We start from the raw sequence: 13,715 nt of genomic DNA, 5'->3' as shown, positions 1-13,715 counted from the left end.
TCATCAGGTCAACCACTCTCACAAATGTTTTTTTGTTGTTGTTGTTGTTGTTTTTGGGATGGAATCTCACTTTCTCTTTCACCCAGGCTGGAGTGCAGTGGCATGATATCGGCTCACTGCCACCTCTGCCTCCAGAGTAGCTGGGATTACAGGCAAGCGCCACCATGCTCAGCTAATTTTTGTACTTTTTGGTAGAGACGGGGTTTTGCCATGTTGGCCAGGCTGGTCTCCAACTCCTGAGCTCAAGTGATCTGCCCGCTTCGGCCTCCCAAAGTGCTGGGATTATAGGTGTGAGCCACCGCACCTGGCCACAAATGTCTCTTTGTGTATGTGTGTGTGTATGTCTTTGAGGCAGCATAATTTTTCTGAGCTTTTTATGTGCTATGAGGCCCCCTAAAAAGGAATTGGATGAATAAACAGGTTGTATGTTGGTAACTATAAGATAAATAGTACTTTAATAATTTGAAGAAATATGTAATCTTAACACTTTGTGAAGCCAAGGCAGGTGGACCACTTGAGCCAGGAGTTGGAGACTAGCCTGGGCATCATGACAAAACCCCATCTCTACAAAAGATACAAAAATTAGTTGGGCTTGGTGGATGCACGCCTGTAGTCCCAGCTACTCAGGAGGCTAAAGTGGGAGGACCACCTCAGCCAGGGAGCTCCAGGATGCAACAAGCAGAGATCACACCACTGCATTCCAGCCCAGGCAACAGAGTGAGATCCTGTCTCAGAAAAAAAAAAAAAATAAAATAATAATTTGAAGAAATGGTTCTTAACATGATAGTACTGCAATCTGAGATCTCATTTCATATAGAAATAAAACATGGCAGCATGAGTAACAAGTCCAATCTGCTTTCCATTAAACTGTAATAACAGTAAAGCAGACGTGATAAAATAAGATGCATTACTTACTTTATCTCTTTTGAAATTACTTCCTGATTGGTTGGTAGTGAATACTCTATAGTACAAGTTTTATTGGCTTTTGCAGTAAAGAAAAAAATTTTTTAAAAGTAACAAATTTTCAATGCAATTTTCCCGCATCGCTATTAATTACTGAACCTAATTTCCTTATGTTGTTAACTATTTTTGTCTTATTTTTCAAATAAATGCTTCTTAGCTATATTAATTTTTAGAAACATACTAGTGCATTAGGATATTTTCTAGGAAACTAAGCACATAAAAATACCCACTATTGTACTTAAAATATTAGCCTTGTCTCTTATGTGTATGTTACATTCACTCAGACTTTTTAAAATTTTTTTCCGACACGGAGTCTCACTTTGTCGCCCAGGCTGGAGTGCAGTGGTGCGCTCTCGGCTCTCTGCAACCTCAGCCTCCTGGGCTTAAGCAATTCTCGTGCCTCAGCCTCCCCAGGAGCTGGGACTACAGGTGTGCGCCACCACGCCCGGCTAATTTTTGTATTTTTAGTAGAAATGGGGTTTCACAATGTTGGCCAAGCTGGTCTCGAACTCCTGGCCTCAAGTGATCGCCCACCTCGGCTTCCCAAAGTGCTGGGATTACAGGCTTGAGCAGCCGCGCCCGGCCATATTCACTTAAACATTTAATGACCCAGGAGAACATTCATCTAGGATTTTAAGTTGTACTCACAGTGCTTTTATTTTCTGTTTCGATCAAAATAGTCTATTGATGACAATATTTGTGAGCCCATTCATTTCTATCGTATCCAATTGTTAGTCTAGCCAGTCTCCTTCAAACTTTTCTCCCTCTACCCATCATCGTCAAGGTCTAAAGGAATTCACTACCTCTTCTTCTCCCAAGAAAAAAAACAATCGCTCCTCCCCCTCTCCCAATCCCCCCACGACCCATTCCAGAAAAGGAAAGAAGAGGGGACGCAAAGTGGAATAAGTTATGACGGGCGACCGAGCGCATAGAAATGGGACCAAAGCCCAGGCTCAAGACGGGGACGAGGAATCAGTAACCACAGCCGGAGGATCTTGGCTATTTGCCAGAAGAGAACTGACTGGTTCCAAGAAACCAGAGACAGAGCGAGTGACAGGAAGGGAAAGAGGGCCCACCCTTGGGACTGCCTGCAACACTCAAAGAATGAAAAGAAACGTCAGGAATCCGAGACGGGCTGCGGTCGGCCAGAGCGACCAGCCAGGTTAACAACCAGCTCAGAAGGCCGGCACACGGGTGAGAGACTCTTGGGAAGGAAACAGCGCCTGGGGACGGCCTGCTCGAAGGAAACTGATAACCAGGAAGCCTAAGGCCGCCTCGCTTCCAAAAGTCAGAGTCGGAGTCCTGGCGTCCGGTAGCTGCGGCCAGACACCAGAGCGGGTCTGAGGGCGGGCCTAGGGGCGGAGCCCGAGCTCTTTCCCCGCCCTCTAACGGCGACCCGGGCTGCGTTCTCAGTGCGCCGGCGTAGGGTGAGGCCGGACTCTATTTGGCGATTAAGCGTGAGGCTGCGTTCGCTACCCAGCATGCTGTGCGCTAGTGACGGCCCTCCGCCTATCCCCTTCCCAACTCTCCCCCAACCCCTCCCGCCGCGGCCCCCCCTTCCCCTGAAGTGAGTGAGTGAGACGGGCAGATGGAGGAGGGACTGTAATGGCGGCGGCCGGCAGCTCCCTGCTCTGACCCACGGCAGGCACACAGCAACGACCCCTTCCCCGCCCCTCTCCCGGCCGGCCTCCGCCCCGCAGCCAGCGCGGGGCCACCCTCTCCGGCCCTTCCCCCAGCTGTCGGTGTCTCGCCCTGCGCCCCGGCCGGGGCCCCACACACAATGGACGAGCTTGCCGGAGGCGGTGGTGGCGGCCCGGGGATGGCGGCCCCTCCCCGGCAGCAGCAGGGACCTGGGGGGAACCTGGGCCTTTCGCCCGGGGGGAACGGAGCGGCGGGCGGCGGGGCTCCTCCGGCCTCCGAGGGAGCGGGTCCCCCGGCAGGCCCCGAGCTGTCCCGGGCGCAGCAGTACACTATCCCGGGGATACTGCACTACATCCAGCACGAGTGGGCTCGGTTCGAGATGGAGCGGGCGCACTGGGAGGTGGAACGGGCCGAACTGCAGGTACCTCGTTGGGGTCGGTGTGCGGGACGGCTGCGGCGGCTGGGTTCCCGGCCGGGGGGTGGGGCCGGGGACTCCCCTCAGCCGGAGCCGGCGCCTTGGGAGGCCGAGCGGAACCTACCTGTGCTGCTCCGGTTGTGATGGCCTTCTCAACGGCTTTTCCTGGAGTCCCCCTCCCTCTTTCCCGCAGAAGCTTGCTCCCCAACCTTCACTAGCGACGCGGTGCGGGCCTCCTCGGGGCAGCCATTTTGGCTTTTAGTATGGCGTCTGCGGGGGCTCCTCCGGAGGCCGCCTTCCCGGGCCTCCTGGGCTTGGGATCGAGCACCTCTCTGTAGGAGAGTCCGGTTTGGGGCCTTTCGACACTGAGTTTGCTCTTGTTTGTTCCCTTGAGATGAAGAGCCCGAAGAGAGGGACTAGGATAGGCATCTTACCCCCCTTTTCCGGACCACCCCCCTTTCCGATTTGGCGTATCTGGCCCCCTCCCTCAGACTTGGTACGCACTTGCCCCTTGACAGCCACGCTTCTTCCCTGGGCTGCTAGGGTGCACAGTGACTTGGGACTGACCTGTGAAGTTTTATTTCCCATCGTCAACTTTAAGTACTATCTTACCTGAGACTCAGTTGGATTCTCTGTAGTTATTCCTTACTTAGTGACTCATCAACGCTTTCAGCACTGAATTTTTCTTTTTACAGTACTCTTCACTAGATCTCCTTTCCCCATTCCTTTCTTTATCCTTAAAAAAACCAAACCAGACGATCGATGCTGTATTTATGAAACGACTGAAGAGATTTAATATTCACTTGAAGTGAAACGTAGTTATATCATGTTACTCTTGCAGGAGCAGCAAAGTGAGATGTTCTCGGGACCCTTCATAGTTGAGCTTGACTCGATCCTCATAATGTGAACCTTTGATAGGCTGCACATTTGGAAGCTATAGGTAGTTAACAGCTCATGTTCTGGATCTCAAAATTGCTGCATCTTTTTGAAAGGATTATTTAACTTTCTTGGGTATTTGTGTTTATTTTTAAATACCTTTCCTAGGCAAATTTAGGCTTAGAAGCAAAAAGCATGCGTCTAAATCGTATTGCACCTGTTCTTCAGACTGTTGTATATTTAGGAGGTAAGCAGTATTTGCTGTCATATATGTCATATGTCTATGGTGAATAGTTAGGCAAATGTAGTGCTGAAAGGAGGAGGATTGGATTAACTAGAAAGGGTGTTCTCAAATATGCATCTCTTTAGTTTGGTTCTGAACTAGTAAACTTTTATATGACTCCACAAAGTGGGTGAAGTTAAACTTTTCAAAAGTAAAAAATATTGGGTATTTTGACACTGTATGAAGTCTTAAAAAAATGTAATACTTGTTAGTCATTTCATTGCTTTACAATTGTGTTTCGATATAATATTGGGCTTTAAAATTACATAACTTTAAAAAAGCTGAAGTCAAAACTTTTAAGTTGTGTACAGTCTGCTTTAAAATACTTAAAATTTATAGAATTCTTTTGGTATACAGCTTTCTGCTACATACTGCAAACTTAATTTTCTGTGTGAGTAAAGTTAGTAAGGAATTTGTTTTTAAAATTTGGATTGAGAAGTGCAGTAAGGCCTAAGCTCACTAAATAATACTTCACCAGTCCCTGCTGTGGTTTTTTAGAACTTTGTACTATTGTATGCAAGTTTGGATTTTAATACTCTTCAAGTTAGCAATTGCATTTTTCACCCATAAACTTCACTAATGTAAGCAGCTGAGAAGAAAGATATCTTGTGCCCAAATTAGTAAAACCTATATTAAAGAAGCCTTTATTGCCTGCTCTAGCATTTGCTTTCCCTTCTAGGTCTCCTTAACAGCAGCAGCAAAGTGTTTTAAGGGAGATTCCTTTTGCTTGATTGCTTGCTTTCAGTTCTATTGGTACAGTACTGTTATTAGCCATCCTGAGTTTTTGTTTGTTTCCTTGTTTTGAAGAAGTCCTACAGTGTTTCTAGACTCTTTATTTCATACTGATTCTTTCAGAATAAAATGTTCATGATGGCGTTGGTTTGGTTTTTTTTTTTGAGTTATATATTTAAAATGTTTTATTGGGTTAACTTAGTTAATAAGGTTTCTAGTTTGCATCAGGAATATTGAATTTGCTTTAGGTGCCTTCAGTCTACTGAGATTGCTTGTGAGATGCATATTTTAAAATGTATGTGTTGAACACATATTTGTGGGAGGGTGTAGTGAAGCATCAGTGGATTTTTACCGTAAACTTATTTTTAAGAAAGACAATCTAGAAATAAGACGACTTACATATTATTATGTACAGTTTCCGGTGCACTGTCATCTACACGTATTTTTAAAGTGTTAATTATTGAATAGTTTCAATAGAGAACATGAAGAGCTTAAGGAATACCCCATATTGATGTAAAATTTTAATGGGGAATAATATTTTCCCTGGCTTTGGGAAAGATATTAAAAGGAACTTTGGAGTATGATTCTGTTCTCTGTAAAAAGAATTTAGAGTAAAGGTCTGTCTTAGAAACTTGGAACCAAACCAGAGGATCACGTCTTAAAGCTCTTCTGTCTCTGATTCTTCCTTACCTTGGACTCAGGTAAAGCATTGTTAGGAAGGTCGTAGGACAGTGGTTTCTTAACTTTTATATAACATGAATTACCAGAATTCCACAGACAGTCCATTTTCTTCAAGCCCTAGATCAATCCAGATCTCCAGAGGATAAGAGGCCTGCATATTTTTTAAAGTTCTACAAGTGATTCTTTCTTCACAGTAGTGCCTGTTAAAGAGAAAAATCACTACACTACACTTTTTTGTAATTTCATAGTAGATTCATTAAAATCTTGTCATGGAAAAGACACTAGGATTTGCAAATCACTATTCCAGACCAGCTTTGAAAACCCTGAAAATAGAAAATTCAGGAGATTCCCCCCTTAAAAATGAAGAAATCAAGTAAGTCTAAGCAAAATATCTCCTACTAACTTAAGGATCTTTAAGCAGCAACATCTATCATGTTACGACTTCTAAAAGTTAGAAACTGCCATTTAATCAGCATTATAACCTTATGAGGTGGGTATTCCTATTTTACAGGTGAGGAGACAAATTTAGGTAGATTAAATCATTTTGCCAAAGTCATAGCCATAAAGAATTGCAGCTGAGATTTGAACCCAGGTCTGTCTGATTCCAAAGCCTGTGGTCATATTACCCTCTTGTAACCATTATGTTATACTGTCTTAGCACTTTTTTATAGAGTGGAATCTGACTTGTAATTCTTCATCTAGTATTGCGTGGCCTACGCTACTTGAGTACATTTCAATAAAGTTTTATTGAGCGCCCGTGATGCTGCTGCAAGGCATAGTTTATATATATTGCTAATGTGTCCTTATATTTTTCTTTATAGTTTGTATGTAGTAGGTTGATTTTGGATATATACAAAATGCTTGTTTGCCAAGTGTAAAAATGTGACATAGCTAATAAAGAAAATGTAGTCAAAGAGTTTATGTTCTTTTTTTTTTTTTTTTTTTTGAGACGGAGTCTCACTCGACTGTTGCCCAGGCTGGAGAGCAGTGGCGCCATCTCGGCTCACTGCAAGCTCCACCTCCCGGGTTCACGCCATTCTCTTGTCTCAGCCTCCCGAGTAGCTGGGACTACAGGTGCCTGCCACCATGCCCAGCTAATTTTTTTGTATTTTTAGTAGAGACGGGGTTTCACCGTGTTAGCCAGGATGGTCTCGATCTCCTGACCTCGTGATCTGCACACCTTGGCCTCCCAAAGTGCTGGGATTACAGGCGTGAGCCACCGCGCCCGGCCGACAGTGATTTTTCATAAAGATGTTCCCTTTGTTCTGGGATTTTTAGCCTTCATACATTTTTACTGTTAGGCATTTCCTTTTTCAGATGATGGTGATAATAGTTAAAAAAATTTTATTGATAGTATTAAGGGAGTCCACTACCTTGCGTCAGATTCCCTGTTTCTTTTTGAAGCTCTTGAAATGAAGTTTAGGGACCACTGATATAGAATTCTCTTTGTGCTCCTCCACTACCCATTAACCTCACTCTATGTCTGCCTTTTCGCTCTCTTCTCCCCTCCCTTCTAAACACTTTGTAGAACACTATGTTTTCTGTTCATGATTGACCTTCAAATTGCCAAATCCTTTGGCCTTATAAACCATATGGACATAACCAAAACTCTGTTGTTAACAAATTCTTCAAAATTATTTTCTTTTGCTTCCACTCTGTTTTTCCTGTCGTCTACTTATCACTTTCCTTCATATGTTTTCTTTCTTTTGTTCCCAGTTGTTGTTATGTGGGGTTCTGGTTCTATTTTATGTTTTCACTGTATATTCAGAATCAGATTTTTAGCTACCATGTACCATCTTAATAATACCTAGCATTTATTTACTCTTTCCTAATTGTTATTTCAGTGCTTCAGTATTTCAGTATCCATTTAATTCATTCAGTATTCATTTAATTCTCAAAACAACTCAGTGAGGTTGATACAGGTATAGTTGGTGTCTTTTTTTTCTTTTTTCTGACACTGGCATATCGAGGCCCAAAGGTTAAGTAATCTGTGCAACTAGGAGGCAGTAGAACTGGGATTTAAACTTAGACTGCCTGTAGAGGCCATGTTCTTTTTTTTTTTTTTGGGACGGAGTCTCGCTCTGTCACCCAGGCTGGAGTGCAGTGACGCAATCTCGGATCACTGCAAGCTCCGCCTCCTGGGTTCACGCCATTCTCCTGCCTCAGCCTCTCCGAGTAGCTGGGACTACAGGCGCCCGCCACCACGCCCGGCTAATTTTTTTGTATTTTTAGTAGAGACGGGGTTTCACCGTGGTCTCGATATCCTGACCTCGTGATCCGCCCGCCTCGGCCTCCCAAAGTGCTGGGATTACAAGCGTGAGCCACCGCGCCCGGCCAGAGGCCATGTTCTTAACCACTACTAGCTACTTGGCGTTCAGATGTCCCTTGTATTTCTAACTTCCTGTTCAGTTTTTCTACCTCCAATTCAATGCATCCATTGAGTTAATCTCAAGTGCCTGCCTCTTCCCCTTGACAAAACACACTTGCTCATTCTTTATTCCCTGTCACATTAAAGTTAACACTATCCTCCCTATCGCTAGTACTATAGAGGTCATTGAACCTTCCCCCTGCGTATGGCCTGTGAGTTTTATTGATTCCAGCATGATTATTTGGTGATACTTGAGTGCGATTTTGTGCTAGATCCTGGGTGTATAATGATGTATGAGACAAAGACTTTGTCCTCAGGGAGCTTATACTCTAGAAATAATTTTTTTTTTTTTTCAAGAGAGGGTCCTGCTTTGTTGCCGAGGCTGGGGTGCAGTGGTGCCAACATGGCGCTCTGTTGCCGAGGCTGGGGTGCAGTGGTGCCAACATGGCTCACTGTAGCCTCAGCCTCCTGAGCTCAAGCGGTCCTCCTGCTGCAGCCTCCCGAGTAGGTGGGACTACAGACGTGTACTATCACACCAAGCTGTTTTTATTTTTAGTTCAGATGGGTTCTCAGTTTGTTGCCCATGCTGGTCTCGAACTCCTGGGCTCAAATGATTCTCCCACCTCATCCTCCCAAAGTCCAAGTATTGGGATTACAGGCATGAGCCACCATGCCTGGCCAATAAAACGTTACAAACAACAAATTAACAGAATGCTGAGAGAATAAATGATGATAGGAAACCTGTATATGTAATGGAGTTTCAGATAATACCTAATATTTATTGAGTACTTCTTTTTTTTTTTTTAGAGACAGAGTTTTCGCTCTGTCACTCAGGCTGGAGTACAGTGGTGCTATCTCAACTCACTGCGACCTCCGCCTCCTGGGTTCAGGCAGTTCTCATGCCTCAGTCTTCTGAGTAGCTGGAATTACAAGCACCCACCAACACGCCGAGCTAATTTTTGTATTTTTTGTAGAGACGGAGTTTCACCATGTTGGCCAGGCTGGTCTTGAACTCCTGACCTCAAGTAATCTGCCTGCCTTGGCCTCCCAAAGTGCTAGGATTACAGGCATGAGCCACTGCGCCTGACCTGTTGAACACTTTCTATATGGCTGACATTATTTTTGGTTCAATACATTTAATTCTCATAAAGTTCGAAAATGTATACTTTTAGATCTGAAGTATCGGGAATACCTAATTGTACAAAGAGCATTCCAGTTGGAAGCTACAGCATTTAGCAGAAGTTCTAAAGTAGGAAAGAGCTTCATTTAAACCGTGTGAACTGGCCAGGTGTGGTGTCTCACACTTGTAATCCCAGCACTTTGGGAGGTTGAAGTGGGAGGATCACTTGAGCCTAGGAGTTGGAGACCAACCTGGGCAACAACAGTGAGACCCTGTATCAAAAAAAGAAAAAAAAAAGAAAATGAGTGAACTGGACTGTAATGATTCAAAAGGCTGAGTAATATAGATAATATCAGTATCCTAAAATATGTTCTAATTCACTGATTCTTGATTTTTTGGGGGATTGTATAGTCCCCTTTGCATATATTATGAATGCTATGGAGCCTCTTCTAGTTTTTTTTCAAAAAGGGTAAGAAAATTTTGCTTAGAATGCCCGTGAAGCCTGACTGCTGACCTAAGGAAGTAACTGATTTAATCTGTGCTTTTTGTTTCTGTACTAATATTGCCTTAGTTCAGAAGTTCTCACCTCCTGCCAGAATTCTTTGAGATAATCTCCTGACAGGTTTGTTTCATCAATTGCCTTAGTTCAGAGTACTCCTCCTGCCAGAATTCTTTAAGATAATCTCCTGACAGGTTTGTTTCATCCATTGCCCCTCTTAACAGTTTATCCTTTTTATCATAAATATGATTGTATTATGTATAACCCTCCTTTAATTTTTTTATGAAAAGTTTTAAACATGTATGAAAATAATACAGTATCGTGACCTCCCACAAACCTGTCACTCATCTTAAACAGTAATGACTCATGATCAGTCTTGTTTTACCTGTACTTCTATCCATTCATTGTGCATTCCAAATTATTATTTTATTTATTTTAAGAGACAGGGTCTCGCTATGTTGCCCAGGCTGGAATGCAGTGGTGCGATCATAGCTCACTGCAGCCTCAAAACTCCTGGGTTCAGATGGTCTTCTCACGTCAGCCTCCCAAATAGCTTGGACTGTAGGCATGTGCTACCACGCCTGGCTAATTTTTTTTTTTTTTAGTAGAGACAGGGTCTTTCTATGTTGTCTAGGCTGGTCTTGAGATCATGGCCTCAAGTGATCCTCCTACCTTGGTGTCTCAAGAGTGCTGGGATTAAAGGCATGTGCCACTATGCCTGGCATGCCTCAGCCTCCAGAGTAGCTGGGATTACAGGTGTGCCACCATGCCCGACTAATTTTTTGAATTTTAGTAGGAATGGGGTTTTACCATGTTGGCCAGTCTGGTCTCGAACTCCCGACCTCAGGTGATCTGCCCACCTTGGCCTCCCAAAATGCTGGGATTACAGGTGTGAGCCACTATGCCCTGCCTAAATTTTCTTTTCTTCTATTAGTGCTTGAAGTTACTGAGTTCTGAAGTTGTTGAGCCTCTCTCTGCTTTGCTATTGATTTGAGCAAGTTCTGAGCACCATGGCCTTCATTTTCTCATTTTCTGCTTTTTTTGCAAGTTGATCAACAAGCTCAATTAAACCACCAACTGTTTTCTGAAACTGGCCAGTTTTGTCCACAAAGTTCTTGCACTCTTCCTTGAGCTCTATGGTCTGCTGGGTAACCTCTGAGTCCAACACCCACAGCTTGTTCAACTCATCAAAGTGCAGTCCCTCTTCACCCAGGATGTCCTTTACCATAGTTGTTTCCCATCCAGGTTCCCTAGAGAAGCTCTGCTGTGAAGGAGTGACAGTGACAGTCAGGAGGAGGTATGTCACAGGAACAAGGGTTGAGAAAGAATAAAGTTCGCTTGCTTGTCACAGGTATTGTTCATTCAACACACATTTCTTTGAGTGCCCACTACATGCCAACACTGCTAGATGCTGGGGGTACAGAGATGAATGCAACATGGTGCCCAGGCTGCCGGCCCCATGGCAGCAGCTTACTATGGCCCAGGCTGATGTAGACTGGCAGCTTCTCCCCATTACTGGCAGCTGGTATGCAGGCAGCCTGCCTTGGCTGTTGCCATGACTACAGAGACTCTTTACCCATGACCTGAAATATATTTTTATTAAGGTTTTTTTTTTTTTAACAAAATGCTTTTAAATTTATTTAAATTAATTTCCTTTTTTTTTTAAATTGAGTCAGAGTTTCATTTTGTTACCCAGGCTGGAGTGCAGTGGGCGTGATCCCAGCTCACGGTAACCTCCGCCTCCCAGGTTCAAGCAATTCTCCTGCCTCAGCCCCTTGAGTAGCTGGGATTACAGGCATGTACCACCATGCCCAGCTAATTATTTTGTATTTTTAGTAGACATGGGGTTTCACCTTGTTGGCCAGGCTGGTCTTGAACTCCTGACCTCAAGTGATCACCCGCCTCAGCCTCCCAAAGTGCTGGGATTACAGGTGTGAGCCGCTGTGCCCAGCCTAAACTGTGTATGCTCACTTTTATGTGTACACACTCACTGCCCCTCATAAGACAATTTAGGTTCACAGCAAAATTTAGCAGAAAGTACAAGCAGTCCCCTACCCCAAAGTTTTGCCTTTTCCAGAATACATTCATATACCTTCACGTGGTATCCTTGGGAGAAATTTGTTCCAGGAGTCTCCTCCAGGATACAAAATCCTCAGATGCTCAAGTCCCTCAATACAATGAGTTTGTAACTTATGCACATCTTCCTGTATATTTTAAATTTCTAGATTACTTTTTTTTTTTTTTTTGAGACGGAGTCTCGCTATGTCGCCCAGGCTGGAGTGCAGTGGTGCGATCTCGGCTCACTGCAAGCTCCACCTCTTGGGTTCATGCCATTCTCCTGCCTCAGCCTCCCTAGAAGGTGGGACTACAGGCGCCCACCACCACGCCCGGCTAATTTTTTGTATTTTTAGTAGAGACGGGGTTTCACCTTGTTAGCCAGGATGGTCTTGATCTCCTGACCTCATGATCTGCCCGCCTCGGCCTCCCAAAGTGCTGGGATTACAGGTGTGAGCCACTGCGCCTGGCCTAGATTACTTATAATTATCTAATATAATGTAAATGCTATGTAAATAGTTGTTACACTTCTTAAAATTTTTTATTTGAGACAGGGTCTCAGTCTGTCACTCAAGCTGGAGTGCAGTGAAACAATCACTGCTCACTGCAGCCTCGATCTCCGGGTTCAGGTGATCCTCCCACCGCAGCCTCCTCAGTAGCTAGGACTACAGGCACCCGCCACCACACCTGGCTAATTTTTGTATTTTTTCTAGAGACAGAGTTTTGCTAAGTTGCTGAGGCTGGTTTCGAGCTTCTGGGCTCAAGCGATCTGCCATCCTTGGCCTCCCAAAGTGCTAGGATTATAGATGTCAGCTACTGCACCTGGCTAGTTGCTATAATTTTTAAAAATTATTTTTTGGCTGGGCGCAGCGGCTCATGACTGTAATCCCAGCACTTGGGAGGCCAAGGCAGGTAGATCACAAGGTCAGGAGTTTGAGACCAGCCTGGCCAATATGGTGAAACGCTGTTTCTACTAAAAATAACAAAAATTAGCCAGGTGTGCTGGCACGCGCCTGTAATCCCAGCTACTTGGGAAGCTGAGGGTAGGAGAATTGCTTTAACCTGGGAGGCGGAGGTTGTAGTGAGTTGAGATCGCGCCACTGCACTCTAGCCTGGGTGACAGAGCGAGACTCTGTCTCAAAAAATATATATTTTTTAAAATTATTTTTCCGGAATACTTTTTGCCTTGCCATTGTTTGAATCTGTGAATGGGGAACCCTTGGATACAGAGGGTTGCCTTAGTTTGAATCATAAAATATGGAGCCTTTTCACTTAGTAGCAGTGTATTTAAGGCTTCTCCTTGTCTTTTCTATGGGTTGATTATTTCTTTTTAGTGCTGGACAATACTCCATTTATGGATGTGCCACAGTTTGTCTATTCACTTTTTGGAGGGTATCTTGGTTACTTTCAAGTTTTGACAATTATGAGTAAAGGCTGTAAACATCCACGTGCAGGTTTTTGTGTGGACGTATAAGTTTTCATGTAATTTGAGTAAATACCAGGGAGTGTGATTGTTGGATCATATGGTAAGATTTTATTTAATTGTGTAAGAAACTGCCAAATGATCTTCCAAAGTGGCTGTACCATTTTGCATTCCCACCAGTAATGAGTGAGAATTATTATTGCCCCACTTTCAGCTTTTGGAGTTGTAGTGATTTGGATTTTAACCGTTTTGGTAGTTATGTAGTGGTATCTCACTGTTTTTAATTTACATTCCCCTAATGAAAAACAGTATTGAAGCCAGGCATGGTAGCATGTGCCTGAAGTCCCAGCTACCTGGTGGAGGAGTAAGATGGAGGATTGCTTGAGCCCCAGAGGTTGTGGCTACGGTGATCCATAATCACCCCACTGCACTCCAGCCTGGGTAACAGAGTGAGTCCCTGTCTCACAAGGTTCTGTAGAGGCCTGCTGGGAACAGAACTGAACTTCTAAAAGTAAATGTCTTGGCAGCTGCTTTCCAAGGCCTGGCTATAAGTAAGGTCTGCAGTGCCAAAAGGAGCATATACCTCTTCTTAAAATTGAAGGTGTTGGCTGGGCATGGTGGTTCATGCCTGTAATCCCAGCACTTTGGGAGGCCGAGGC

At 44.3% G+C, this 13,715-nt stretch overlaps 3 protein-coding genes across 9 annotated transcripts in view; 1 reads left to right on the top strand and 2 right to left on the bottom strand.

Moving 5' to 3' along the window:
• AP4S1 (adaptor related protein complex 4 subunit sigma 1) overlaps window positions 1–3,311 on the bottom strand; it is a 70,981-nt gene extending 67,670 nt beyond the window's left edge. For both annotated transcript variants that reach the window (XM_032180186.2, XM_032180188.2), the window contains exon 1: window positions 3,144–3,311. The gene's annotated coding sequence lies outside the window, so the exon portion shown is untranslated. The remainder of the gene's footprint in view (window positions 1–3,143) is intronic.
• The window catches only part of STRN3 (striatin 3), a 136,765-nt gene continuing 125,524 nt past the window's right edge, over window positions 2,475–13,715 (top strand). For all 6 annotated transcript variants that reach the window (XM_032180185.2, XM_032180183.2, XM_032180184.2 and 3 more), the window contains exon 1: window positions 2,475–3,025. In XM_032180185.2, the coding sequence (XP_032036076.1) occupies window positions 2,744–3,025 (282 nt within the window). In that variant the 5' untranslated portion in view covers window positions 2,475–2,743. The remainder of the gene's footprint in view (window positions 3,026–13,715) is intronic.
• On the bottom strand, window positions 10,561–10,819 carry LOC116485000 (intraflagellar transport protein 20 homolog). Its single transcript, XM_032753735.2, has one exon. The coding sequence runs from the start codon at window positions 10,804–10,806 to the stop codon at window positions 10,561–10,563; it is 246 nt and encodes an 81-aa protein (XP_032609626.1). The 5' UTR covers window positions 10,807–10,819.

Source organism: Hylobates moloch, unplaced genomic scaffold (genome assembly GCF_009828535.3).
Source record: "Hylobates moloch isolate HMO894 unplaced genomic scaffold, HMol_V3 SCAFFOLD_16, whole genome shotgun sequence".
In the NCBI taxonomy this organism is placed as follows: domain Eukaryota; kingdom Metazoa; phylum Chordata; class Mammalia; order Primates; family Hylobatidae; genus Hylobates; species Hylobates moloch.
Note: the sequence above shows the minus strand (reverse complement) of the source record. Positions and strands in the feature narration are given on the sequence as shown.